Source organism: Aspergillus luchuensis, chromosome 3 (assembly GCF_016861625.1).
Source record: "Aspergillus luchuensis IFO 4308 DNA, chromosome 3, nearly complete sequence".
Taxonomy (NCBI): Eukaryota; Fungi; Ascomycota; class Eurotiomycetes; order Eurotiales; family Aspergillaceae; genus Aspergillus; species Aspergillus luchuensis.
This window is the reverse complement of record NC_054851.1, coordinates 2,754,742-2,782,253: the sequence shown is the minus strand read 5'-3', so window position 1 is coordinate 2,782,253 and position 27,512 is coordinate 2,754,742. Positions and strand designations below refer to the sequence as shown.

The 27,512-nt window shown below is 48.3% G+C and overlaps 10 protein-coding genes across 10 annotated transcripts; 7 read left to right on the top strand and 3 right to left on the bottom strand.

The window, feature by feature from the left end:
• Nucleotides 1–74: 74 nt before the first annotated feature.
• Nucleotides 75–479, top strand: AKAW2_30955A (uncharacterized protein; the record flags this gene model as incomplete). The annotated part of the gene is made up of 1 exon (XM_041687526.1): nt 75–479. One exon carries the CDS (start codon nt 75–77, stop codon nt 477–479), a length of 405 nt encoding a protein of 134 aa, XP_041541402.1.
• An 838-nt stretch (nt 480–1,317) lies between these two features.
• On the bottom strand, nt 1,318–3,092 carry AKAW2_30954S (uncharacterized protein; the record flags this gene model as incomplete). Its single annotated transcript, XM_041687525.1, has 4 exons — nt 1,318–1,625; nt 1,691–1,809; nt 1,871–2,628; nt 2,724–3,092. The coding sequence occupies 4 exons, from the start codon at nt 3,090–3,092 to the stop codon at nt 1,318–1,320; spliced, it is 1,554 nt and encodes a 517-aa protein (XP_041541401.1).
• A 3,589-nt stretch (nt 3,093–6,681) lies between these two features.
• GUT2 (glycerol-3-phosphate dehydrogenase GUT2) lies at nt 6,682–9,009 on the top strand (the record flags this gene model as incomplete). Its single annotated transcript, XM_041687524.1, has 4 exons — nt 6,682–7,121; nt 7,205–7,464; nt 7,535–8,863; nt 8,924–9,009. 4 exons carry the CDS (start codon nt 6,682–6,684, stop codon nt 9,007–9,009), a joined length of 2,115 nt encoding a protein of 704 aa, XP_041541400.1.
• Nucleotides 9,010–13,818: 4,809 nt separating this feature from the next.
• On the bottom strand, nt 13,819–14,112 carry AKAW2_30952S (uncharacterized protein; the record flags this gene model as incomplete). The annotated part of the gene is made up of 1 exon (XM_041687522.1): nt 13,819–14,112. One exon carries the CDS (start codon nt 14,110–14,112, stop codon nt 13,819–13,821), a length of 294 nt encoding a protein of 97 aa, XP_041541399.1.
• A 4,018-nt stretch (nt 14,113–18,130) lies between these two features.
• On the top strand, nt 18,131–19,038 carry AKAW2_30951A (putative DUF814 domain protein; the record flags this gene model as incomplete). The annotated part of the gene is made up of 5 exons (XM_041687521.1): nt 18,131–18,203; nt 18,263–18,302; nt 18,347–18,383; nt 18,449–18,575; nt 18,638–19,038. 5 exons carry the CDS (start codon nt 18,131–18,133, stop codon nt 19,036–19,038), a joined length of 678 nt encoding a protein of 225 aa, XP_041541398.1.
• A 233-nt stretch (nt 19,039–19,271) lies between these two features.
• AKAW2_30950A (putative Golgi matrix protein) lies at nt 19,272–21,557 on the top strand (the record flags this gene model as incomplete). The annotated part of the gene is made up of 6 exons (XM_041687520.1): nt 19,272–19,778; nt 19,848–20,273; nt 20,331–20,766; nt 20,820–21,099; nt 21,164–21,270; nt 21,337–21,557. The coding sequence occupies 6 exons, from the start codon at nt 19,272–19,274 to the stop codon at nt 21,555–21,557; spliced, it is 1,977 nt and encodes a 658-aa protein (XP_041541397.1).
• A 277-nt stretch (nt 21,558–21,834) lies between these two features.
• On the top strand, nt 21,835–22,761 carry GUK1 (guanylate kinase; the record flags this gene model as incomplete). The annotated part of the gene is made up of 4 exons (XM_041687519.1): nt 21,835–21,937; nt 22,002–22,112; nt 22,190–22,392; nt 22,489–22,761. The coding sequence occupies 4 exons, from the start codon at nt 21,835–21,837 to the stop codon at nt 22,759–22,761; spliced, it is 690 nt and encodes a 229-aa protein (XP_041541396.1).
• A 501-nt stretch (nt 22,762–23,262) lies between these two features.
• Nucleotides 23,263–24,615, bottom strand: aspD (septin aspD; the record flags this gene model as incomplete). The annotated part of the gene is made up of 6 exons (XM_041687518.1): nt 23,263–23,601; nt 23,660–23,873; nt 23,943–24,080; nt 24,131–24,212; nt 24,274–24,402; nt 24,477–24,615. 6 exons carry the CDS (start codon nt 24,613–24,615, stop codon nt 23,263–23,265), a joined length of 1,041 nt encoding a protein of 346 aa, XP_041541395.1.
• A 564-nt stretch (nt 24,616–25,179) lies between these two features.
• On the top strand, nt 25,180–25,623 carry AKAW2_30947A (mitochondrial 54S ribosomal protein bL32m; the record flags this gene model as incomplete). The annotated part of the gene is made up of 1 exon (XM_041687517.1): nt 25,180–25,623. One exon carries the CDS (start codon nt 25,180–25,182, stop codon nt 25,621–25,623), a length of 444 nt encoding a protein of 147 aa, XP_041541394.1.
• A 520-nt stretch (nt 25,624–26,143) lies between these two features.
• AKAW2_30946A (SKI complex subunit WD repeat protein SKI8) lies at nt 26,144–27,454 on the top strand (the record flags this gene model as incomplete). Its single annotated transcript, XM_041687516.1, has 7 exons — nt 26,144–26,146; nt 26,218–26,254; nt 26,313–26,573; nt 26,626–26,795; nt 26,859–26,952; nt 27,031–27,217; nt 27,271–27,454. 7 exons carry the CDS (start codon nt 26,144–26,146, stop codon nt 27,452–27,454), a joined length of 936 nt encoding a protein of 311 aa, XP_041541393.1.
• Between the last annotated feature and the right edge of the window lie 58 nt (nt 27,455–27,512).

The following is a 27,512-nucleotide window of genomic DNA, read 5'->3' as shown; positions in this document are numbered from 1 at the left end:
CATATATACAAAGTTCTTCCACCTTGTCCCCAACGCCATCCCCTTCTGTGGCCTCTTTGTGAGGACCGGTCAATATGGCAACTGAATGGTCGCTTGACTTCTGCCTTGCTTGTGACCGTCAGACCCTAGGGGAACCATATTGCTCCCAAGCCTGCAGGCTGGCTGAGCTGGACGCCGTCTCGAAGGAGGCAACAGCACCTCATGCGATCGTGTGTCCACAACCAACTAGGGCCCCCAGCCAAGCTGGGCGTTCTGTGACCGGATCCCTCGCAACAATGGGAACGGCGCCAGCGGGATCACCTGGTTCCCAATACCCCAAAAGGGTACTATCGCCATCTTCTTCGCAGACATCACTGTCGTCGGTCAAGAGCAGCTCATCACGGTCCTTCGTGGTAGCAAGTCAATTCAAAAACGAGTTACGGGATTATGCATGCAGCTTCGACCACGTCCGTGACTTGAAAAGACGTTTCGCATCTTAGCGCCGTATGATTACAGCCCTCATAGACATCTATTCCCGAGATCTATTCTCCATGGGCACCATTGTATCGAAGCATTGGTGGCTATTGTGGACAAAACCCACGGACCCCTCGCACTTCAACAGCCTAATCCAGTATCACCTCCCATTCCCAAGAGAACCGTTCATTGATTGTCATATCTTTTTTTATTACGAGAGCTATATACCCAGCATTAATTATACCATCAGGTCTTCCTGGGCAACATGCATACCCAAATAAGCCTGCAGTGTGGCATTCGGCGTGAGGAAGCACAGAAATCAGTCAGGCATTGAAAGGAAGGGAAGGTAGTGAGAGAGGGAATAAGCAGTGACGGGCAAGGGGTGGGATGGGCCAGAGGAGGAAAGTACATAGGGGAGACAGTGATGGAAAGTAAGTGGGACCAGAAATGGAAAGTCATACAATAGCATCAAGGTGCCGATCCGCGGCAGATCGGAGCAGAAGCCCGGTTTTATGTCCTTCAATTGCAACCATCGTAAGCTGTCATCGCATGCGTATGGCGACAACACCAAGCATAATCTGCGATAACTCCAACAGGAGTATTGCTAAGCTACAATCCTACATGGTCAACAATTCGGAGGGTTTGAAGAAAATGCCCGGACATAGGGGATCGCTATAGAATAATCAAGCCCGACTGATGTTCCTAGCATCTCCACTGAGGTGAGCATTCTCCCCTTCGTAGTGTACCGAGGTTCAGAGGCACAAGCTAATTACTATACCCAGCTCCCGTCCAGTATAAAGATCATACACAACATCAGTTCTTCGCTTCACTCTCCCAATACAGACCATGAATCAGATTTGCCAATTACCGGCCCAGTGCTGTAGCGAGTGCTTTCTCATCTCTTGGAACGAATCGAACCTTATACTTTTTGGGGATTGCCACGAGACTTGTAGGGTCTGAATTGCCCCGAACAGGATGCCAGTCAGTCTCACTAAGTGGCTCGATTCGGAAACCATTTAGTGTGCGCATGAAGACAAGATAAAGTTCACGGTTCGCGAGTAGTGAGCCAGCGCACATGCGATAGCCCATGCCATAGGTGAAAAGAGGAGCGTCTGGTTGCTCGAGCCATCTTTCTGGCCGGAACTCCTCGGGGTCGCTCCAGACTTCGGGGTCTACGTGATGATGCATTAGCCGATAATTGCAAGGTATTACGATCTTTCATCGAGCGACAACTTACCCATGTTGCAGGCCCAGGAGTTCAAGAAGAATACTGTGCCCTTAGGGATCACTATTCCATTGTACACCACGTCTCTAATCGAAGTCCGGGGAAGCGCCAGACGAAGGACTGTAAAATACCTGTATATAACCACTTAGCGTACCGAAACTCTGAGCTTGGGGTCCAGTTCTCAAGCTGTACCTTAGGCATTCTCTAACCAGGGCTGCAACGTAGGCACATTTCTGATCATCCATGGGGTCGCACAAGGGCTGGTCATGCCCATACATATCTTGTATCGCGTTTGCGGCCTTCTCCTGGATATCAGGCCGCTGGGAAAGAAGGCCAATACTCCAAGCCACAAGGGTCGTGACTGTGTCGAGACCTCCAGAAAGCATGGTCAAGCTGATTGATATGAGCTCTTCGGAGTTCAGTTTTGCCTCTTTGTCGAGAATAACGTTTGCCTGGATGCATGGTTTATGAATGCCTTTCTCCATGCGGTCATCCAAGTCTCGGTTTAGAGCGGTGAGATACCGATCACGTCGATCCCTCATTTCTTTGGCAACTTTTGAGTTGCTATTGAAGGGGTTCAGTCGTAAAAGAGGAATGTAGTCCTGTAGGTTGCCAGTGGTGCTTCTGAACTTGCTGATCTCTTCCTCGACGTGGGTGATCTCGGCAAATAGGTCTTCTTCTTGAGAGGCCACACGTACGCCCCAATTGAGAGTCAAGGACAAACTCAAGCTTAGACGCTGGATCATTGGCATAGGATCCACTGGTTTTTCGCCACCATTGCCATACCTGTAGAGCTCATCCACGAAAGATCTGGACTCGACATCTAGGTGCGAGATGTATGATTCTACAGAAGGACGATTGAGGGCTGAAGCGGCACCTTTTCTGCGTCTCTTAAGTGACTCACTATATGGGGAAGTCCCGATTGTCGTGCCAGCAGTATTTGATACAATCTGATGCATGATTGTGAGCTATAATCCACTGACAAAGGAAAGAAATGGAGGCAACAATAGAGAAAGCCTAGGGAAACATGCTGGCTGGAGCTTACCTTGTGGAAAGTATAGAATTCCGGTCTTGAACTCAGAGCTTGTGCATTGTGTCCAAAAAGAACCTTTGCCGCCGCCGCCGAATTCACGACAACAACTGGGATATTTCCCAGCTGGATTTGATAAACGGGCCCGTGCGTTTTAGACCATATGCGATATTGTTCGGCGGCATTTTTTCGGATTTGAGCAAGGTTTCCGATCAGAGGAAGACCACGGGGGCCTTTGAGACCAGGTACTCGGGCGGAAGCTCGAATAAATTCGTTGATGATAATATAGACTATTGGGACAATGAAGGCGGTTGCGGCCAATGACTGCAACGGAGATTCGAGAATGCTTTGCTGTAGGAATGAAAGAACTGCGGCGATGGCCATGATTGACGAACTGTGATTTTGCTTCTTGATATAGTAGCCAAGTAGGTAACGAAGATGTTAAGCTGAGGCTGGGCAAGTCGACTGAATATAACGCAGCATCATGTGCCTTGGTGCACGTGTGATACGTCCCGGAGTCGCCATCCCTCCCCTCTCACAGGAAGGAACATTTCCGTCACCAGGAAGTGAGGGACATTGGTAGCTAACTTAATTCTACCCCAGGTTCCGGTGTCCAAAAACCTGGGGCTGGGGGTCAAGGGAGGAGTGGAAGCAACCGAGAAGATTCCGCAGCCGGAACGTTTCCGCTTCTCAAGGTCAATACAGTCGATATACTCTATATCCCTTGGGACATGGACCTCGGTTGCTGCCATGGTAGTTTAGGCATAGATATGGCCTTCCTTTGTACCAACTGCGGTAGATATTTGCTAGTAATTTTTACTTAACTTTGATATCGGAGGTTGGCCGTGATTATACTTGTCCATATAAAGCAGAATGTACCGCCACGCAGTGGGCGGCCTAGCATTCCCAAGCCATTGTTTTGTCGTTTTAAGTCTTGTACAAGTTCATTTCAGAACATGAGAGGACAGTGTTTTGACTGAATATACTACTACTTCTTATCAATTGTAGGTTTGAGGATATGAGTTAGTATACTATCTTCCTTCTCTTCTTCCTTCACCACTTTCTTCACTTTCTTTTTCTACTCTCATTGGCTGCCTTCTTCTCTAGTGCTCGCATCTATTTGCCTCTATCTCCACAAGAATTGGACATCTTTTTTTTTTTTGTCCACAACATTTCAAAGGTGTATTTCTGGATAAGGAACATCGTCTTATATGATGCCAAGGGAAAGAAAAGAAAAGAAGAAAAAAGAAAGGAAAAAAAGTATAGGTTGATATGAGTACGGTCATGTGCTTCAGAAGAAAGGAGAAATTAACTGGATTACCAGATGATTGATGGTGTGGCTTTAAGTACGGAGTTGCTACTGACCGATGAAGAAGGAACAGGGTCTATTGAAGACTAGATTGCATGAGTCCTCCTTGGCAGCGGGAGTTATTTGCGGAGACAAAAATAAATGCAATGGGTGTGAGATATCTAGTAGTCTACTACTGCTAGTCTATTTACTTTCTACTTATGCACAGACAAATGCGACGGCCTTTGACCCACTCTCCAAGCCGATCGGGAAAATCAGGTGGATGTTTGGGTTGGTAAACTGGCTGACCGGTCGCATTGAATCACTGCGCGCTCCACCAAAAGAATTGGAAGAGGGGTAGCGGAGCGGAGGATTCTATCATGATCGACACGAAAAGCTGGATGGAAGGGGAAGCATGGTCACAGTACAAAACTGATCTAGTCGGGTGCGGAGTTTAGACACTGTCAAGTCCTGGGAAGGTTGACGTAGGGCGGTGGGACTCGCACTCGCATAGCAGGTGAAATATATCTAGTTTATGTACACCCCCAACCAAGAAATCAAGTCCCGCTTGCTTCCATGGAAAAGCGAGGGAAGCGCATTCATCTCCAAGGTGCCTACTTACCCGAGCGCATCCACCAAAATATTAGGGATTACGCCATTCAGGTGGGGAGTGTGTGACCACCGGCGACGCTCTACTAATCTATGCCCAGTTGTTCACAGTACATCAATCGAAAAAAGTATACTTGATTACATAATATTCCAATGTTACTACAAAGTCCTTTGAATAACTATCAAATTATGTTATTTCAAAGTATGTTATGAGTATATGTACAGTACAGTATGTATTCAGTCTATACCCGCTCAGGGTCTGGGCTGGGCTGGGCAAGTGGAGAAAATGAACCCCGACAAACAAGGTCACTTAACCCTTTCTTTGTTGACTGCTGTACTTAGACAACGATGAATGATCATTATCATTCACTCCTTCACTCCCCCTTTCCTGTCTTAGTATTGTAGAAAGCATCGCATAAAGAGAAACACTGTATAGATAATAAGCCAAGTGAGCAGTTAGCACAACCAAATCTTATATGCGGTTGATTGATATTGTCCTTCTCCCATACTTCCGTTTTGCAATACGATGCAATAACTAGCAGGTAGTATGTATATATGCTGTTGTGTTATGTGGCACCTACTGTATGTATTGTACACATATAAGGGTTGAGATGCAACCAGGGATGATCATTGTGCCAGCACAGAAGACTTTAGACAGGTCTAGGTATCCTAGAATAGACAGAAGATCCGCAATGAAAACGTGGATAGGTCGCGTGATTTCCAAAAACACTAGTTTGACTTACCTAGATAGGTAGTCCGCACTGCGAATGATTGTACTAATCCTGATCCCCCGTTCCTAGGTAGGTTGCTCCATTAGTAACCCCAGGCCAATTCCTTTCTTCTTTTCTATTCTTTTCATTTCTGCTTTTACCTTTAAAAAAGAGTATTCATTGTATATATCTTTCTGTGCAATAAGTGATTAAACAAGAAATCAATGAACGATCTAGAATTAAATTCTAAAAGAATCAACTGATAGCTACTCCGCCCTCCGCAATTTCAGACTATGGAGAAGAGGGAAGGGAAAAAGGGGAGTAGGCCAACTAAGGGGAGGAGGGGGGGAAGGAGGATAAAGAAAGAAATAAGAACAAGGTGGATGTTGACAATAGTAAGGACTATCTAGATAGGGTAAAACCTGATAGACCGCGAGTCTGGAAGCCATAAAAAGACCCAAGTGGATCGGTCCCTTTCCCCCCAAGGGAACATTTACAGAAGAGACAAAATCTTTTCTGGTCACATGCGGTTCCGGAGTTCGGGCGCGGCAGGCAAATCAGTGATCAGGCCCATCCACGCCCGGGGCTGCCGAGATGCTGATTGGTGGGACATTCCTGATTGACGCTGCGACACCGTCATAGCGACCCGCCCCCATTATTTTCTCCTTCCAATCCAGCTCCTTCCCGGATTGAGCTCATGACGCAGCCTCCCCCAAATTCCAAAAGGTGGAAGGTTACCCGGCCCTGAATTAGGCCTGTAGAGTATGTAAATACTAATTCATTCCCATTCCTTTCCCCCGTACAAGAAACCATTCGAACTTGGCAGCTGATCCGGCATTCCTACATCCCTCGCATCCTTAACCTCGCCCTCTCCTCTCTCTTCTTTACTCTCCTCGTTCCTCACGAAATCCCATTCCCATTCCCCATTCCTCCTCTCATCTCGTACCTACTTCATTGCCTTCCTCTTCATACGTACGTCAGTATATACGTATAGTATTCTAATCCGTTTCTTTCCTCCCCTTCTCCGATTCTACACTTACCACTTTTCCTCGGGCAAGTGTCCCGTGTTTCTCTTTTCTATCTCTCTTTTGCCCTCCCCCCCCCAATTGACACTCACAAGTCAAAAATTTTCCGTGGAAGGTATGCCGCTCCAATTCTCCGCCTACCTTGTTGCGTATCGGTTACACCGCAGTTCTCGAGACCATATCCGGCTGACTTTTTGTGTGCGCGTGTGTGCAGAGCTTTTTTTGAGTATAGAACATACAGCGCGCGCTATAGGGAACCCACCCTTTAGTACCATCAATTCACCAATTCGCTCTAGCTCGCCAGATCCTATTTTCTCTGAACATTCGACCCCCTGGGTACAATGGCCTCCCGCCAGTCTCGTAGGATTCTGCGACCTCTGCTCTATACATCGCTGGCGGCTGCCACAGGAGCCGGAGTTCTCTACATCTCCTATCGTCCCCGCAATATCCCTGGTTCAGAAGCCCCCGCGGTTCCGCCGCCGGGCTATCATGAAGGCAAGCTCGTGCCTCCGAGCTTTCCCAATATCAAATCCCGCCTCGAGCAAATCCAAGACTTAAAGCGCTCTTCCGGTGGAGACAACTCCGAAGAGTATGATCTGCTTGTCATTGGCGGTGGTGCCACTGGATCGGGAATTGCCCTTGATGCTGCCACACGAGGGTTGAAGGTTGCCATTGTTGAGCGGGACGACTTCAGCGCTGGAACAAGCAGCAAGAGCACAAAACTCGTTCACGGTGGTGTTCGTTACCTGGAAAAGGCTGTTTGGGAGTTGGATTACAACCAGTGAGTTTTTTTTCCCCGTCCCTCTCCGATCTCTTGTTTGCGTGTCGACCGTGATATACTGAATGCCTCTCGTTCTACCTTAGGTACAAGCTAGTCAAGGAGGCTCTGAGGGAGCGAAAGTATTTTTTGAACACAGCCCCTCATCTGTCTAGCTGGCTTCCTATCATGGTCCCGCTACAGAAATGGTGGCAGGCGCCCTATTTCTGGGCGGGAACAAAGTTCTATGACTACTTGGCTGGGTCTGAAGGCATCGAAAGCTCCTACTTCCTCACCAAGAGCAAGGCCATCGATGCCTTCCCTATGTTAAGAAAGGACAACCTGTTTGGAGCCATGGTATACTATGGTATGCAATCTCTTTTGCCCACCCTACCCCCGTCATTTAGATGACCCCTCGTTAACGGTGCGTCTACTAGATGGTGCCCACAACGACTCTCGAATGAATGTTTCGCTGGCGATGACAGCTGCGTTGTACGGAGCCACTGTTGTCAATCACATGCAAGTTACTGGCCTGGAAAAGGACTCCTCTGGAAAGCTAAACGGCGCTCGTGTCAAGGATCTTATCCCCGGAAGAGATGGACAAGAGGCGGAGGAGTTCACGATCAAGGCAAAAGGTATCATAAACGCAACTGGCCCCTTTACCGACTCGATCAGAAATATGGATGAACCCGGCATCAAGGAGATCGTAGCCCCTAGCTCAGGTGTTCATGTGATCTTACCTGGCTATTACAGCCCTTCAAATATGGGCCTTATTGACCCATCCACGTCGGACGGCCGTGTGATTTTCTTCCTTCCCTGGCAAGGGAACACCATTGCTGGTACAACGGATCAGCCGACCGAGATCACTCCTCAGCCTCAGCCTTCTGAGAAGGATATCAATTGGATCATCTCCGAAGTCCGCAATTACTTGGCTCCAGACATTAATATTGAGCGGAGTGATGTCCTTGCTGCCTGGGCTGGAATTCGTCCGTTGGTGCGTGACCCTAAGGTAAAGAGTTCCGAGGCTCTGGTCCGCAACCATCTCATTACTGTCTCCCCCTCCGGACTCCTGACCTGTGCTGGTGGCAAGTGGACCACTTACCGGCAGATGGCTGAAGAGGCGGTGGATGAGGCCATCAATGTATTCGGCCTGAAGCCTCGCGGTGTCACCGGCGCTCCGGATATCAGTGGTGTTGGCGGCAGTGGCTTGGTCTCCGACGGTGCTGTCCTTGACGGATCTTGCCAAACCCACCAGGTCCGCTTGATTGGTGCCCACGGCTTCTCCAAAACCCTTTTCATCAACCTCATCCAGCATTTCGGACTCGAGGTGGATGTGGCTAAGCATCTAACGGAATCATATGGTGACCGAGCCTGGCAGGTTGCGGCCTTGTCTTCCCCCACAAATGCTCGCTTCCCTGTCCGCGGCCAACGCATCTCCAGGCTATACCCCTTCGTTGATGGTGAAATCAGGTATGCTGTGCGCCACGAATATGCACAGACTGCCACCGATGTCATTGCTCGCAGAACCCGGCTGGCATTTTTGAACGCCGAAGCAGCCCTCGAAGCCCTTCCTAACATCATCGATCTCATGGGTGAGGAGCTTAAGTGGGATAAGAACCGGAAAGAATCTGAATGGAAGGAAAGCGTCCAGTTTCTATCTTCTATGGGTCTGCCAAAGGCTTTCCTGAGCATGACGCGAGAGGATGTCGAGGGGGGTAGAGTAAAGGATCTGGATATCGCACAAAGAAAGGCCTTTGCTCGGTCCGGTGAGTAAGCCCTGCGCTAGAACAGCTCATTCGCGACAGACCTGACTAATGAACTTTTAGATCCCCCAGCGGATGTGCTCAATAGTGACATTCCCTCGTCAGATTCCAACAAGCTGATACACCCCGAGTCCCCGGCAAACAAATAGAAGTGTCATGAGCTATAGAGTGTTGCCTTATGTATAAATATTTTCGATGTATTACTTTGATTCCATAATGTATGATGGGTCTGGTTAAAGATTTTCCTCGTGTAATTTTCTCTCAACCAAAGTGATGATATGTCTCGGCTTCTCTATACCTAAGAATGGCGCCGACGGGCAATACTATAATGTATGTACTCGGCCTGCCTTGGAGTAAGTGGGATCATATAGTTAAATAATCTGAAACATGTCAGATAGGGGAGACATATACCATCTAGGCCTAAGACTCCAGCTGCGTTATGGTCAAGCCATGAGCACTCAATGCATGTGGTGGTGAACTATCAACAACAGAAGGAAACAGATCGGGCAAGTTCATGAATGCGGACTGGTCGTGGAAGGAACGCCTGCTCGACAAGTTTATTTCTATCCACTTTTCTCAGGGAATGAGCCTTCTTCTACCCTAAATTGCAATAGTGCTTAAAGGTTCAGATTTCCTGCAACGAACGTACGATTTTTGAACGTCGTTTGAGGCTTTCGCCAGGGTATTACATATTCACCTCTTTGTCACAGTCCATACTGTACACTCACCGAATCATGACATGACACGCTTTTCAGAGGCGTTCCGGGGTTGCGACCTCATGGCCGTGTGAGAATAGCCTAGAATACTGGAAGGCAGAGAGCGACCGTCCTACTAGAATGTCCCAGCCACACAGTAACTGTGAGGGAGAGGATCTTTTTGGAGACGAGACCGGGCTGGAGGTGAAGTACAAGACATTGACTTGGTGGTGAGTGCGCTGGCGGTCTCTGAGAACTACTAGGAGCTAATTAACCTCCAGGCAGGCTGGAATGAGTGAGTAATCTCGGGTTGAAACATGCATGTTACAACAAGGAGTCCTGAAGATACCAGTCATGATAGCAGAGACCATCTCTCTTGGAATTCTGGCTCTCCCCAAAGTGCTAGCTACATTGATCCTTTCCCGTACGGTTTCCTTAGCTGAGAAACTAGCCATTATTCCTGCACAAGCTAACTTTCCGCAGTGGAATTGCCGTTATCATTGGCGTCGGGGTACTGACGACCTACACAGGACTAGTCATTGGGGAGTTCAAGCGTCGCTATGCTCAGGCACATAGCATGGCTGATGCCGGAAGCATACTGTGGGGAAGGACTGGTTTCGAAATCCTGGGCGCTGCTCAGCTTATCTTCTTCACATTCATAATGGCTAGCCATATACTGACCTTCTCTATCATGGTGAGCGTTCTCACCGGCTACTCGGGCTGTTTAGTTATATTTTCCGTGGCTGGAGGATTGCTTTCAATCGTCTTCACCATTCCACGACGTCTCGAAAGCCTGTCATTTCTATCGTCAATCAGCTTTGCTAGTGTCCTCGGAGTAGTTTTGGTTAGCATGGTTGGAGCATCTTAGACAAGCCCTATCCAGACATCATTACCGCCTACTTTTCACGACATAATGGTTGCAATTGCAAACGTTGTGTTTGCGTATGCTGGATATGTTGCCTTCTTTGCCTTTTTTTCAGAGCTCCGGGATGTGAAGGACTACCCAAGGGCACTAGCGTTATTGCAAGTGAGTGAGATGACGCTCTACACAGTGACAGCTATCGTACTATATGTATTGGGTGGAAGGGATATTGCTTCCCCGTCCCTCAATTCAGTCAGTCCACTCTTCAAGAAGATAGCATATGGTATCGCAATCCCAACGGTAGGCAGCCCAACCAAAGCCGTGCTCCCTTGTCGTTCAACTGATCGCATAGGTCAGATCGTGATAGCAGGTGTCGTCAACGCCCATGTCGCGGTGAAATCAATATACTTGCGGATATTTCACGGCAGGAATGCCATGCACTCACGTTCCTTCGGTGCAATATCCCTGGGTCGCTGTATGCGCGACGCTATGGTTTTTGGCCTGGGTAGTAGCGGAAAGCATACCGGTTTTCAACGATATCTTGGGGCTTACGGTAAGTTCTTGGGACAAATGGGAAATACCTTAATGTACTTGGGAGGCCTCTCAGTTGGAAACAGACAATCCTGATAGGCTTCAATTGCTTGGGAAACTAGGTCAATCAGTCACGGCAAGGCCAGAAGCATGCCGCCTTGCATCGGAACAAGATAAGGAAGGTATTGGAAGCCGTGTATCTTATTCATAAAGTGCCGGACTATGAAGGGTAGCGCCGGGCAAGCGTGCAAACATCATTCCAGTCTGCTAGGACCGAGACTAGACTTGTGTGCCTGCGATTACCTTTCCACATTACCAGGTTCATACTTGCTTCTACCCGTTTGCCCCTTAGTAAACATTTATTGTTAGGCCCACTCAGAGGTTCTTGGTGGTGTCTTTCCTGCCTAGCAGTAAATTGCTCAGGGACTTTCTGCTGGCAAAGCTATCGTGTCTGCACCTACGTACTCGACACGTCCGGGACATACCCATGATTCGTTCTGCAGGGTTAGGCGGCTTATTCTTCAACGATTGACGTGGGCGCATAGCATGTATATAGGTAGATATTGCTAGATAATATCATAAGCGGGCTCCATAGCACGTATGGTAGGCAGATATTTATAGCTAGTTTCTCTCGCGCGTAGGGCCCTGGCTACGTTAGCTATGGTGCCTGAGCCAGTACTACCGGCATTGTTGACAATCAAGAGCGAACACGTACACTAGGTACACTTTGCTTGTATCACCATTCATTTAGCCGCTGAGGATGCAACCACCCACATGTGATACCCAGGTACTACACCCAGCTAGTTGCTGTAGTTGGTAGCCGCTCGGGACCTAATAGGACCAGCGAGTAGTAGCTCTTATTCAATCAAGGAGAGCAAGAGGCACTTCCGGTACTACGCAATACCAGGTTGCTAGTAGGTACAATCTACTAAGGTACAGACTAATTTATACTGTTAGCCAGTTACTCGTAAGTAACCGGATCGCGGAAATCCACTGGTGCCCATTCACCCAATAACAAGGCCTGCGGAACCCTGTCCGCGCGGGAGCCCGATTTGGATGCAACCCGTACAGCGGGAGTTCCTCGATTCGTTGAGATTTTATTTATATTTTTGGTTTAATTTTATTTCTTTTGTTCAATTTATGGCCAATACCTTCTAATTCTTTTCCCAGTTGGCCGCTTTCCCCCCTCTCCCCGCCCCCACTTACCGGGGGTGGTATAGTGTATAACTGTAGTGTGTGGTACTTGACCGGGGGGGAAGAGGGGGCGGGCGCCAAGGGAAACCCAAAACCCGCCCCAGAGGAGGTCATGGGCTGAATTTGAGTGAGGGAAAAGGGAAAAACCTGAAAGAGTTTGGAGGGGCCGTCATCATTACCAGTTAAGTAGTTTAAAAGCAATTGATTGTTGCATAGTATTCTCTGTGTTCATCAACTTTCCACCTTCGATTCTACTTCTAGTCATGCTTATATTTCGTTACCAGGTCTCGCTATGTAATATTCACCCATACTTCTATGTTTAGAACATTTATTAGTACAAAGTATGTTCTACATGACTACCTTACTACTACTGTACCTACAAATTTGTATATAAGTCTCCTTTAGCAAACCATTGGCGCTCAGGTGCAGTAGTGAGGGCTTTTCGTGCTTATGGCCTCGTGCAGAACTACAGCGGATCTAAGGTGTAGCTGCATGGCTATCGTACGCGGGAGCCTCTTAGTGTCATGTTAACAAAGGTACGTAAAGTAAACTAACTGCCCTCCGGAAGAGTCCGTTTCCCAACGACTAATCTCTTTTTCCGCTTTCCGAGTCAAGACTTGGTGGTGGTAAAAGTGCAGACGTGCCTTGCTTTTATTTCTATTCCTTCCCCCCTCACCCAAACTCCTTTCCTCATCCTCCTTCCCCCCCAGGAGTAAGCTTTTAAATGTACACCCAGAAGTAGCCTGGGAATGGCTACTCCATTTCAGAAAGATGCCCTATGTGCTGGTCCCCGGCGCAGCTCACCGTGTTAGAATTTAGAACAGCACCACTTGCTGGTGGTTATGTACGTGAGAAAACACGTCAGCCGAGGGTCCTAGAAGTCCCCGTAGGGGTAAGTGCGGGGCACGGACAGGAGAGGGTCCAGGTCAGTGATGATCTCTCCCTGAGTTGTGATGATGAAACAATTTATTTTAGAAATGATCCCATAGCTTGTTCAATAAGCAGCAGATCGAAGAGCGGAAGAGGAAAAAAAAGGAAAGAAAGAAAGACATGATAAAATCGGAGCAGAAAAACAGTGACAATTGAAAAAGAGAGAGAGATAGAACAAAAGATAAATCTGTTCCATAGAAACCACACAGGAGATAGGCAAGAAATGAAATACGCAACGTAAATGAGCATGAAATGCCAATGTTTGAAACTGGCAATTTTCGACAGTTCGGTCGTCTTTGACGGATACAGTCGAGACGGCTATACCCGTGTACTCGTCCGCTCGGGTATCGGACCAACCAGCTCGGCCTTGGGGATCAGAATGCATAGTCAATCAATCGAACCTCGACAGAATGACTGGACATTAAAACTGTGACTGGAATTTCCCCCGAATCACGGATTTCAGAGGGCTCAAGATGCATATGTTGCGGCCATCGAGGTTCACTCCATCGCCCTCCTGTCACATCTCAGTTTCTTGTTTGTCTTAGGAGACGACGAGGTCGTTGACGGGGAATTGCTGAGCGCTTTGCTTCTGAGCGCAAGATTATCTGCTTGATTCGACTGTCAAGCTCAATCATGGCTTGGCGCCCACAATTCTCTCTCTCTCTCTCTCCCTCCCTCCCTCGGAGCCTTGAGCCTGAAGGTGGTGTAGGCATAGGAACGGCTATTTGACGAGCGCACTACAGTCACTAACTCTTGCTTCCGTTGGTGGCCTCGTCTGCGCGATAATGGTTCCAAAACTGCTCCACGGCTCTTTTACACGCAGGCTCCTTTTTATAGCGTAATATGAAGTAGTTGAACAAGGCGAATTCTTTTTGATTGAGCACGTATTCCGGCTCAGCCTTGATACGTTCCCATAGACCCTTGACGGAACCATCGAGTATAGCCATCGTAGCAGCGTCAGGACCAGACTCCGAGTCTCTGGCGCGGGCTAAGGCATTTTGCACTTCGGCAGAGGATGGAGGTTTTGCTGTTCCAGCCATTTGGGGTAATTGCACTTGGAGTTTCGAGGCAGATATTCGGTCTCTTTGGTTTGTTTTTTTGTTGAAGGATGTGTAGGAAAACGAAGACAGAAGAATCCCGCGGGTATTGCAGAATGCTGGATTGCTCAGGGAGGACAAGCCAGTTTAATGAATGAAGAAGAAAGGGGTAGAAATAGAATGATCCCTGAGCTTCTCATCAAAATTTTTTCTGGCGGACTGTCTTTGGCAAGCTCCGACCTTCCCCATTTAACATCGTCTAGGTGGAGTAGGGGGTTTGCTGGGTAATCGTGGATCGAGTCTCTAACAAGGGAGAATAATACTAATGATTCAATCATAGTAAGAATAGCCAAATAGACTAATACATTTAGAGTAATTCTATGAACATGGAATATTATATTAATGTTGTTAAATGAATGGACGTGCTGGCGCCGGGGGAACATCCATGTTTGAATGTGTTTCCAGTTTTACTTTTAATACTACAGGGTTTCTTTCTCTTTTTTCTTTTTTCTTTTTTTTTTCCTTTTTCCCTTTTTCCCCCCCAATTATTTAATTATTTAAATTTTTTTTAAAGAAAACCCAAAAAACTTTTTCTTTTTCCTTTTCCGTTTTCCCGTTTTTCTCTTTTCTTTTTTTCCTCATCAATTTTTTTATTTTTAATCATCATCCTCATTTATTTGATTTTATTATATTTTGCTATCTACTACCTTTCCTTTCTTATTCTTTTTCTCCCCACCTTCTTTTATTTCTTTCGGGCCAATTTTCCCATACTACTTACACAGTAAGTATTAACTACTAAAGCCTCTTAGTCTTCCATCCTTTACTATTATTGTCTTTTTCTGATGCGTCCTTCTTCCATATTCCCATGCCCATTTTACCGCTTTTTTCTCCTTCCCTTCAAATTTTCAAACCATTGGATGGACTCTTTATGGATTGCGTCTGTTATGCAGGAGTGCCACTTCTGAAAAGTGATTAGTACTGATCGACTTGTGTCCATTTCAGCTTATCGGATTTGGTTAAAATTGATAGATCTGATCTGTTCCGAGTCCTCGTGCATTGTGAAAGAGCCGAGGAGAAAGGAAACCAGAGAAAAAAAATGAAAATGAAAAATATCCTATCGCGCAAAGATATCCGTTGATGTACTTATTTCCGGAAGTCGTCTGGAGCACGTCGAATACCAGTGTATGTATCCAGATACCTCAGGAAGGCAAGAGAAGCAGCAGTGGTGGGGATTCTATTTCTCTCGGCCACCCTTTTTCCACCTGTCCCTTCTTCTCTCCTCGCGTTCACCCTCTTTAATTTCCCTCCCATTTGCTTTGATTTGTATGGCCATGTGGCAGGTGGGGTTTCGTACGGGCTCACCCGCTGTAGCAGCTTCTAGTATTGAGCCCTTGGCGTAACGGTTTTCCTCGCGATGGGAAAAGTGTCAGATTCGGGCTCCACGGTAGGGTAAAACTGGTAGGGTTGCGAACCTGGCCGAAACGAGCGGCTGCCGCTGGTTGGTTGTCACTAGTCGAGATTGGGAACTGGTTACGTACGGATCGGTGGTAGTCGTCCGGTAACTACGGGTAATCCGTCTAGGAACAGCCGGCGCTTGCACAAATCCAGCAACTGAGGGTATTTCTGTTCCGTGGATGGACTGGGTCTCGTTACGGAGTAAAATGGGGTTGAGAGTATCTGACTTTGGAGCCATCTTGTCTGAGGTCTACGTGGTTAGCAAGGGCGGAAAAGGAAAAAAAAAAGAAAAAAAATTAATTGACAAAAAACTTAAAAATTCCCCTAGCTCGGTTCTTCCGATTTCGTTTAGACGTTGTCCAGTGAGAAGAGATTTTTCGTGGTCATGTGTGACTGGCATTTCGGGGATATTGTCCAACTTCACCAATCAAATGGGACTAAGAAGTAAGGTAGATCGAAATAAGGAAATAAAATATTCATGAACGTGTATAAGTTTTCCTATTCTCTTCCTTTCTATCTCCCTTTCTATTTTAACTTTCAGTTCTATATATTTCAGTTTAAATTTTCTCATTTTCGATTTTCCTATCATGGGTAATGATTGATAATGGGTGTGGATGTGGACTTGAAAGTTTCGGACAGCTTCCACAAATCTCAAAAGAGTTCAAACTCTCCGTCAAGTGTGCTCTGGGACGGACATACGTACGACTCGCCCACAAGTCCGTACGGTCCGGTGCATGAGCTGGGCGGGTCCTGGGTGGTTCGCTCCAAGGCGAATCGGTCGGCGGCGGTATGGAGTTTTAGGCTAGGAGGTGAAATGACTCGCATCTCTGAGAGGTTCGCTGTTGGGAAAAGGGAAAAACGTCAGTGATTCGCTTCAGATGTACACAATGTGTATTCGCAACGTATACACCAGCAAGATCCCTTGAATCGTACCACAATCCTCCTATTGGTTAGAAAATATGCATCATTCTTCCGTCAAGCACTACTTACTATTACTATGAGGTACTTACTCCGTTGCAATTGCTCATGCAGACAGGATCCTGCGGCAGCAGCTCACCGTTTCGGCTAGTCACTTACAGTAGTCGTGCTAGTACTACTAGTACCTACCCGGCCCGTTGTATCGCTAAGACAACCTTCATATCCAACTAGTGGTTAACATAGGGAAGGCTGAGTAACGGACCCTCGTTCTTCTAAGATTACAACTATCCATCCATTAGAGCTATGATCGACTTGATCTATCTTTAACCAATCCACCCATTTGTTTTTCTTTCCCCCTCCTACTGCGGAAGCAAACCACCATGCCCTGGGTGTGTGCGCGCCTCTGCACTTGATGCCGTGAGCCACCGTTTGTCCCACCCTTTCTCCCTGCATTTTGGTTTCTTTTCGAATAGAACCTATACGCCAGGATCACCATACTGACACGTTGACACTGTATCTCCATCTCTGTCAGACCGATGTATGGCCGTTACCACCGGAAGCATGATGCTCCTTGTCTTTGCTGCATAAGCAAGCGCAGTATTCAATGTTATACACGGATATGAATGGTGCATTTCTCCCCTATCTGGGTCATCCGTCATTCGGACCAGCCTCTATATCTCATGCCTGCCACTTGTCAAACCTATCTCAGGTGTAGGCTCACGCTTGGGATTCTAAGCCTATGGGTTACCGCCAGCGTCCGATCAAACATTCTATGACAAGAGTGGACTTTCCCGCCCATTCTGTGTAAATTCATCCCGGTACCCGACTGTATGCACGGAGTGTCCATACCCACAGTGAATCTGTGGTGACAACAAGGGCATTGCGTCTCGACAACTCATTCCACAGGCTATGTTTGATTTTGATGGGCGACTGCTTCTAGGCTGGGTCAGCTAGCCAACCCCCTTGCCGCTGACGAACGGATGCGCCTTGATGAGCGCCGAGAATAGTTGACCAAGCCTGAGAATTACGCGCCAAAACCCAGGGATTATGAGTAGGGCCAGCGGTGCATCGGCCCCCATGTTCCCTGCTGTGGGCTCATTGAAACACCCACTTAGTCTGTTGCAGCCTGTTGGAGTCCAGCGTGACACGCTAATTATAAGTGGGATACTTACCTACCAATCACTGCTGATGCAATTTCTTTGGAGAGTGACAGGGCGACTTGCTCAGAGGTTCGTTGAGAGAGCTCCTGGAAGGGCACGATTCCTACATATAGACCAACAACGTGTAAGCAGTAGGCAGGTATTTCTTTGAATTTGGACCACCAGAGTCCCTGTGCAACTACATTATGAAACTCGGGAATGAATCCTCTAATGGAGCAGCGAAGTGACTGGCTGCTAGAACTAGCTACTCTGCCCATCTATACATAGCTAGCTAGTACTGAAATAGTCAAAGCACGCCTAACTTTACTACGGATACAAACATGACTAATCCGCATCTAGTTCCCCGCGCTCTCTGGCAAAGAAATCTTTCCACACACATTCGTCGAATCGCTTGAGGATACTGAACCTTTCTTTGCCGGACTTGCATTGTTATTGCGTTGCTGCTAATCTTGTCGTGCTGGCCCCTGATTAGAAGTCATCGTGATAAAATGGTATACTATTACACGTCAAAGGTCGTTGACCCCTCGGCTTTCATCTACGTTGGGAAAGATAAATTTGAGAGTACGACGACCATGTTCTAGTCTGGAACATGCGCATAGTCTGACGATTTTCGTGGGCAGATGAGGACCTTATAACACACGGGTTGGAGAAGGACGTCTGGTACCGTCACCCTTGCGCCATCGCCGACTACCTTTCGCAAACAGCGTGCTGACGCTTGCATCTGGGTGTTTACCTTGTAGGGTGTGTTCACCACCCTGTTGTGTCAGAGATGCAAGAATCTAACCGGAGCATGATGCTACATCCAGTTCCACGTCGATAACTTATCCAGTGCCCACGTATATCTCCGCCTCCGGGAAGGTGAAACATGGGACAACATCCCGCAGCAGCTGCTGGAAGATTGTGCACAGCTTACCAAAGCGAATTCGATCGAAGGTTAGCAATGACGACTGAGCAGCCGAAACCACCTATAAGAGGGGAACTAAGTCGCAGAGCAGGCAACAAGAAGGACAATATAACTGTGATCTATACGCCATGGTCGAATCTTATGAAGGATGGATCTATGGCGACCGGCCAGGTTTCTTTCCACAATCCTAAAATGGTCCGCAAGGTCCTTGTCCGACAACGGGAAAACCCAATTGTCAACCGATTGAACAAGACGCGTATTGAAAAGTTCCCTGATCTCAAGGCGGAGAAGGATGAATATCTAAAGAAGAAGCAGAAAGAAGAACGTAAGGTAAGAGAGGAGCAACGATCGAGGGAAAAGCAGGAACGGAGGGAACGAGAACAGTTGAAGTGGCAGAAAGATCATGCCTATGATGACCTGATGAGCGAGGAGAACGTTCAGGCGAGCAACAATCAGGACCGAGATCCCGATTTCCTCGATGACTTTATGTGATAGCAAGAGGGTGAGTGCAGATCGGTCATTAGAGGAACAAGCCGGATACTCGGATTTCCATGGGCAGTTGCTTCAGAACTATGAATCGCAGCAACGTCGTGACATTTGTTCGAACGGCAATCGCGACTTGTGCGATCGATGGACATCCTGGGCATATCATCGGGCGTAGTGGTGTGGTTCAATATGCAGTGACCTCACCGAATGGAGGACCCTACAATAGACTGGAAAGATTTATGAATTCATATGCTAAAATATACGAAGAAGTCCACGCGAGAAGCTGCTCGATATGGCATGATATACTTTGTAGTGGTCGAAGTCTTGCGGCCTATCCCGTAAGGCGCCGTGGAGGTGGTTCTGCGTACCTAAGCGAGAGCTGCGGACGGCGGAAGCAGCAATCTCCCTGCGCTAGCGATGTTGACAGCTATGGCCCCTACCTCATAACGACACGCAAGCCCGTCCGGCGCAGTGACCATCGCAGCAGCCCTAGAACGAAACGCCTTCCTCCTAGGAAGTCGGAAGAAGAAAAATGCCCGAAGGTCCGTTTGTTGATCGCGCCTCCCTACGTTTCTCCTAATTTCCGGCGTTCCTTCGTGCTCACGATTGACCATTGTCAACCAGGCGCAAAACAGAAGAACAAGAAGAAGAACAAGGGGGCCGCTAAGCCCAAGGAATTAGACGAACGCCCAGAAAATAGTTCTAATAAGGAATCACATGAGACGTCGGAGGCCATGCAACACACTGTAAGGACTCCCGCATAAACATAGTCTCGAAGACCTGCGGGCACTAAATCTGGATCATGAGATGTACAGGGTGATACGAACACGGAGAAGAACGTCGAAAATACAGATGACGAAATTGCCGGAAATGAGAATGGGATTGGATCAACTATCGGCTCGACAAAGGAGGCTACGGGGGACCCGGAGTCCTCCGTCGCTCACGATACGGCTGAACCCGAGGAGGACGCGAATAAGTCTGGCGGCCCTGATATTCAACAATCGAACGAACGGCTCGAGGCCCTTGTGAGAGATCGTGATACGTTGCGCGCAGAGGTGACCGATATGCGGAAGTCGTTGGAGGAAATCCAAACCAAACACCATGCAGACATGGAAGCTCTGCAAGAGAGACTAGATGACGCTGAGAGCAAGAAGGAGCATGCGGAAACGCAGTTCCAGAAACTCTTGGAAAGGGTGAATACGATTAAATCCCAGCTTGGAGAGAGACTCCGGGAAGACGCAGTATGTTCTAGCGCCTCAGGTCGAACCTCCGTTCACTCTTGACTAAACCTCGGATAGGAAGAAATTGCGCAAGCGAGATCGAGAATCGAAGAGCTGGAAGAGCAGAACTCGACCTTACAGGAGGAAACCCAACACAAGTCTACTGAATTAGAGCAACTATCGCAAGCAAACAGCGAGATGTCGAAAGAGCTTTCAACATTGCGGGACCGCACAAGTCTATCACAACAAAATTGGCTTAAGGAGAAAGAAGAATTGCTTGAACAGGAAAATTACCTACAATCCGAGTTTGAGCAGGCTAAGGAGGCCATGCATAACTGGGAAGTGCTGGCAATGGAGGAGCGGTCAGTCAGAGAAAGCTTGGGCGAGAAAGTTGTAGATCTAGAGGAACAGCTTGCTACCGTGAAGGATGCTTACGAGAAGACTGCTGCCGAACGTGATTCCCAATTGGCCACTGTGGATGGGCTGCAGCGTGCGCTACAAGAGATCCAGACAGGTGAGAGGATAATCGTGTGCAAATGACGACTGCAGATGCTTACAAGGCAATAGCACGTAAAAAGGAACTCCGTGAGCTTGTGGAAAGCTCCGATGCTCAGCTAGAAGAGTTGAAGCAGGCGCTTCAAGGCGCAGAGGAGAAAGCCTCGAAGGCCGACAAGGCTCTTCAGGATGCCCAAACAGAGCTTGAGCGGGTACGGCCGTTTGAGAAAGAGGTCAAGGAAAAGAACCTCTTGATTGGGAAGCTCCGACATGAAGCAGTAACGCTGAACGACCACCTGACAAAGGCCCTGCGGTTCCTCAAGAAAGGCAAGCCAGAGGACAATGTTGACCGGTATGTCAGACTTTCGCCAGTGAGTCCAAATCTTCCGAAGAACACTGCTTACAAGCTGCTATAGTCATATTGTCACGAACCACTTGTTGCATTTCCTTGCTCTCGACCGGTCAGATCCCAAAAAGTTCCAGATCCTGCAGCTTATTGCCGCCCTCCTAGGCTGGTCTGATGGTGAGCGAACCACACCGGCGCCTGATATATTTCTACATATACAGTAATGCTGACAATACACAATAGAGCAACGTGAGCAGGCAGGTCTGGCGCGTCCAGGGGCGTCTAGCACGTCTAGCAAACTGAGGGTGCCGAGCACTCCCGTCCACCGCTCGCCGAGCAGCCAGACTTTGGCAACGGAATTCCTGGATAATGGGAACTCCAACAAAGAGTCGCTAGCGGAGCTGTGGTCCAATTTCTTGGAGCAGGAGTCGCAGAGTGCCGAGCACTTACCACCAAAGCCGTGAAATAGAGAAACTGTGGCTGCTGTCACTGCTGCTCAGAATTCGACCAATCCTAAGTAGAATCCGGGCAGATGCGGGTGTTTTCTTTAATAGGTTGTACGATAAGCAGGCTCTTATCAGAATATGTATTCACCATCACCTTGTTCTAACTTTATATACCTTTTCCTAAAACGGCTGGCGCTCCCCCACCGCCTCCGGTTCTGCCGTAACGGTACCACCCAAAGTAACGGGAAAGCACCGACATCCCACCTTCGGCTTCCCATACATATACAATTAATTCATGCATTATTGCCTGTTGAGGCCCCGTGTTCTTTCCTATTCGAAGATTATTCGTACGCCTTCAGCAGTCCGCTCCCCAGTGCTGACAATGGCTACCAGTGCTGGTGCGTCTCCTTGTGTCAGGAAAGGTTGACCCAATCAATATCCTGACCATGACTCCCAAATTAGTGCACAAGTTCCGTCCGGTGGTGGTGTCCGGTCCCTCAGGTACAGGAAAATCGACTCTGCTGAAGCGACTGTTCGCGGAGATTCCTGATCGCTTCGGTTTTTCCATCTCGCGTTCGTTCAACCTCCCCTGATTGTCACCCCGTCAGCACGAGCGCACTGTAATCTGACCTGGTGTTTTGCGACAATAGATACCACTCGTGCACCTAGACCGGGTGAGCAGGATGGCCGCGAATACTATTTTACGACAAAGGAGGACTTCTTAGATCTTGTGAGCAAGAACGGCTTCATCGAGCATGCGCAATTCGGCGGAAACTACTACGGCACTAGTGTGCAAGCGGTCAAGAACATTGCGGAACAGGGCCGTATCTGTATCCTTGATATCGAGATGGAGGTAAGGATCCCTTCATTCTTGTTGCCGGGGAAAGAGATGCCGCGATGCATGGTATAAGCGTTCAGAGAAAATGCTGATAGCATTTTACTGGAATAGGGAGTCAAGCAGGTGAAGCGTACCGATCTCAACGCCCGTTTCCTTTTCCTGGCGCCCCCCTCGGTGGAGGAGCTGGAGAAGAGATTGCGCGGAAGAGGCACGGAGACTGAGGAGAGCCTGACCAAGCGTCTCGCACAAGCCAAGAACGAGCTCGAATATGCCAAGGAGCCGGGGGCTCACGACAAGGTCGTCGTTAATGACGATTTGGAGAAGGCATATACGGAGTTGAGAGATTGGATCGTTGATGGTGGAAACTTCGGTGCGCCGCAATAGTCGGTTACAGACAGTCTGATGCTGCAGTGGCCATTGCGCGTTTTGATTAGTATGGAATTTTAGACCATGTGATTCCCATAGATTTTACTGTGCGAAGAACAGTAATGACTCATTGTTTCGAACCAGCTATATTCTCCTGGCGATGCGCAATTAAGGGAATTAAGTACAGGAAATGACGAGACGACGCTTAGCGCTTTCGTTGCTAGCTCTTTTCGACCTGGAATAACCAATTCATATGAAACAAAGCAAGACGAATACCCCTCATTCAATGGTGGAGAGGGCGGGATAAACACTAATACGATAAGGAAAAGCCTGAAGTTAAAGAGGATATCTGTAAGAACATGCCGATAAGAAGGTGGTGCAGTAAAATCAAAACATGGAAAGAAAAGCGACCCTCAAGACTGCATTTCTGGGCCTTTGATGGATCGCGGATACATGGCAATGGTTCGTTTCAAACGGTCGCTCCACGAGACCACCACCATCAACTGGTTCTCAGCCAAATTAATAACCGTTCATAGTCATGCGTTGCGAGTTGCGGCTGAGCTCTCTGTCCGCCGAAGGACTGATGGGACGGCTGCTACCGGGGTGGCTCCCAGCGGCACTGCTTTCCTTCAGTGCTAGCAGCTGCTTGGCACGGAAGGTCTCATAGTGGATCTGGCTGGTCGTCTCGATAAGGTCCTGCAGATGAGTGCGAGTGAGGAAGTTCCTCAGGTAGACGAATTCACAGTGGTTCTCATCCTCCACATTGATAACACCCCAGCGGTTTTGACGTCCGCGAACCTGCTGGCCATTGACGACGATGGTGCGTTCGCTACCCACAACAGCAAAAGGAATGATGTCCTGGACCGGCGTTAGAGGCAGAGATAAACCAAATGTTGTGCAACAACGATTCGCGTACCTTGATCTGAACGTTGACGGCACGCTCTTCATCATCAAGTTCGTCATTGTCGTAGGGGTACATCTTCAAGTTGTGGAAGGCAAACTCTTCCTTGATTCTCTCCTTGAATGCCTGACGCTCTTCGAGGGTAAGGGAGTCGGCCTTGGCGATGACGGGAACAACGTTGACAACGTCCGACAGCTTCTTGAGCACAACGATATCAATGGGCTTGAGACTGAATGAAAGTAGAGTCGGTTAGCCTCCCGGGAGAAATTCTCGGTGATGAACGCTCGATGAGACTTACGCATGGCCGGAAGGCTGGATGAAGAACAGACAGCAGTGAATACGGGTATCCTGGATGTACCGGTCACGCTGAGCGGTAAGCTCCTTGCGGAGGTATGCGGAGTGCTGATCCTTGATGTATTTCACGATGGGATCCCAGCTAGTAGTACATTAGCTCGGTTACAGATGTTGCGGGTTCATATCTATTACCATCTGTCGTTGTTGACCTGGTCACCGTATCCAGGAGTGTCAACGATGTTGAGACGCAGACGCACGCCGTTCTCCTCAATGACTAGAAACGAGGCGGTTAGCTCTGCCAGGAGTGAAACGGCAATGGCGTAGGAATTTCATACTATGCGAAACGGTCTGGATTTCGGTGGTCGAGCGGACAGGTTCGTTGGGGGTCATGCGACCCTTGGAGTCGATAAGGTGCGAAGCAAAGATGGTGTTGATCAAAGTGGACTTGCCCAGACCCGTCTGGCCTTTTTCGTCCATGTTAGCAGGGAGGGAAGGGGCTCTCTCTTCTCGGACATGGTAGGTGAATGAGTCGACTCACCAACGCACATGACATTGAATTGGAATCCACGTTTCAACAGCTTGCGCTCGATCTGGGAGGTGATGCTGTCGAAACCGACGTGGCTGCGAGGGAAGACCGTCGCGGGATTGGTGGAAGACGAATTGGCTGCGGCTGCCATTTTGAAAAAGGACGCTTGAAGATGATAACGAGAGAGGGATTGAGAGCAAACGAAGGATGGTATATCTATCAGTCGACGGGCGTCCCAAGGGGTGGGGAGATGGCTGGTTAGAGAGGGAAAGGTGAAAACGAAGAGCGAGGTAAACAAATGGGGAGATTGGAGAGGAATTGACAGCGAAAGAAGGAAAAAAAGAGGGGGGCAGCCCACCAAGTAGTAGTAAGGAAGTAGTAGATCGAGAAGAACAAGAGCAACGGCGATGCCCAAGCGTTTTCGAGCGAGGGAGGGAGTGGAAGCAGAACAACCGGGGGCCCCTTAAAGCTGCGTTGCTCTGGCCATCCAACCCAAAAGCGGTGGTTGCGACTCAGGGGGCCCGCTATTCCCCCAACGGATTAGCGTGTCTCCAGACCCCAAATCGGTGGAAAAGCTTCAGAATTATTCGATTTTATGCCGCCGCCTTGCCAGCCATTTCGCCCAATTCTCTCCTTCCCAATCTGAGCTCCAATTCCAGTCTCAGCTCTTATCGGCACCTTCCGAATTCTGGCTCTACGACTCCTTCCCTCCAACATGTCCGCCCCCATGCTCTCGCGACGCCTCCTGCTCACGGAAACCGTGTCCTCCGCCGCCGCCGTAGGACGGTTGTCTCGTTTCGCTATCAATGCCTCCGCCTGGTCTCCCAACTGGCTTAAGCCCGCCGCTATTTCCTTGAGTATTCCCGGAATCATGGAGGGTCTTTGGGACTCTGTTCTCCGCGCCGTCCCCAAGAAGAAGACTTCTCACATGAAGAAGCGTCATCGACAAATGGCTGGCAAGGCTTTGAAGGACGTCAAGAGTCTCAGCACATGCTCCGGATGTGGCCAGGTGAAGCGCTCGCACGTCCTGTGCCCCCACTGCGTCGAAAGTAGGTGCAAAATCTCTGCGATCCCGTTTCCATCAAGCCACGCTCAGCGACTGATTGTGATTTGTTCTTTAGGTATCAAGAAGCAGTGGAAGCAAACTCAGGCGGCTTAGAGAGCGAAAGACGGCGAGATATATGATGAAAAAAACGGACAGACTTTTGATTTGCATTTGGGGGATTGTATTTTTACCTGGTATTTCATGAAGTGTAGGATAAATGCTGCATGGCATTCGGCGTCTGGCACAGCCTGAGGGTTATTTATAATAGTGTTGTTATTTTTATTTCTTCAAAGTTATACTGTGACCATTTTGTATATTTGTATATTTGTATATTTTGCCAGATATCAATTTCAAAAAAAAACAAGAATTAAGATATTTGCATGTCATGTTTCAATCGCATTGACTCAGTAAATTTAGTAGGGTCGGGCAAAGGATGTCAGTCTTCCATTGAAGGCCCGCTGTAGTGGTGGGTGCCATTGGAAACATGATCTCATTCGGCCGCCAGCTAGTTTGTCCCGCCATGATCATCAACTCGCGTCCCAAACAACATTCGTACTCCTCTCAACAACCATACAGCGTGCTCAAATTCGCCTAGGGCCTACTCTGCCTAGGCATATAGAGCTCTGGTCTAAGAATGGTAATGTTTTTAACATGGAGAATCATAACGCTGTTGAGGTAGTTCCTAACTGGGGAAACGATTGAGTTTAGTCGAAACAATATCTCTCTTGCGGTTCTGCAGACAATGGTTCGTATATCTTAAATGACTCCCTACAAACCCTGGCATATACTGATATCACGACCAGCCCACCCCGTTGATATCTTCGCACTGGCCGTGACTGACAAGCAGATCTTGTCGGCCTCGGGTACTTCTTCCCTCAAAGTTCACTCCACTACAGATCCCGATTTTCCGCTAGTACAGTCTATTGACGGTGCCCATAAAGTCGGGTGCCATCATGTGGTTACTAACGGAAATGGTTCGAGGGCCGTCAGTATTGGCTTTGGCGGTGAAATCATGATTTGGTCTTGTCATGACGGAGTCTGGGCAAAGGATGAGGGAGCTTCTGGTAAGTACCTTAGTACTCCGCTGTGTCAGTCCTGTGTCTGACCGTGACCCAGTCAACAAGGCAACACCTGCGGATGTTTGGGCCATCGCTTTGTCCGAAGATGGTCAATATCTTGCCGGTGTTACGCAAGATGGTCATATCAAGGTGTGGGATCTGGACACTAATGGCGAGGAAATCCGAGACTATGAAACCAAAGGTAGCTTCGGCACCTGCATAGATTTGGTAGGTGAAGACTCGTCCACTTCTGCCACTGTTGGTGCCTAAACTCATGGATAAACTTTTTAGTCCGCGGATGGCCGCTTTATAGCAAGCGGACACGAAAATGGTAGTGTTTACATTTTTAGTACAGAAAGCGGACGCATGCCATTCAGCCTATCAGGTGCGTACTTTGTTGTGCTAGCTGAGTACAAACGAAGCAGACAAAAGTGTCGAGTGATTGTCTAATATGCATATATAGGCTTGGTCAAACCTGTACGAGCTGTTGCATTCTCCCCAGGGGGAAAATTTCTTGCTGCTGCTGGAGATTCCAAGGTAATTGTGCTTTATGACACGTCCTCTGGTGAACAAGTGGCAAGTCTCTCGGGGCACACCGCATGGGTCATGTCGCTTTCGTGGAGCCCCACGGGGGAGTATCTTCTCAGCGGGTAAGTTGCTCTGCATTTTTTTTTTTATGAGGATGCTATCTAAAGTTCAAAAGGTCGTTTGATGGAAAGGTCAAAGTTTGGTCGATAGACACAAGAGCATGTGTGGCCACCCATTCCGAAACAGACAAAGCAATTTGGAGTGTCAAGTGGCTGGCGAAGATCGGAAGATCAGTAGGATTTGCCACAGCTGGTGCAAACAGGAGCATATCATTTTACCGTGAGGCTACTGGTGGTTAGTGCATAGGCCGGGTGCGAATCAACCAATGCCCTTGTTGTACGAATTCCTTACCAGCGA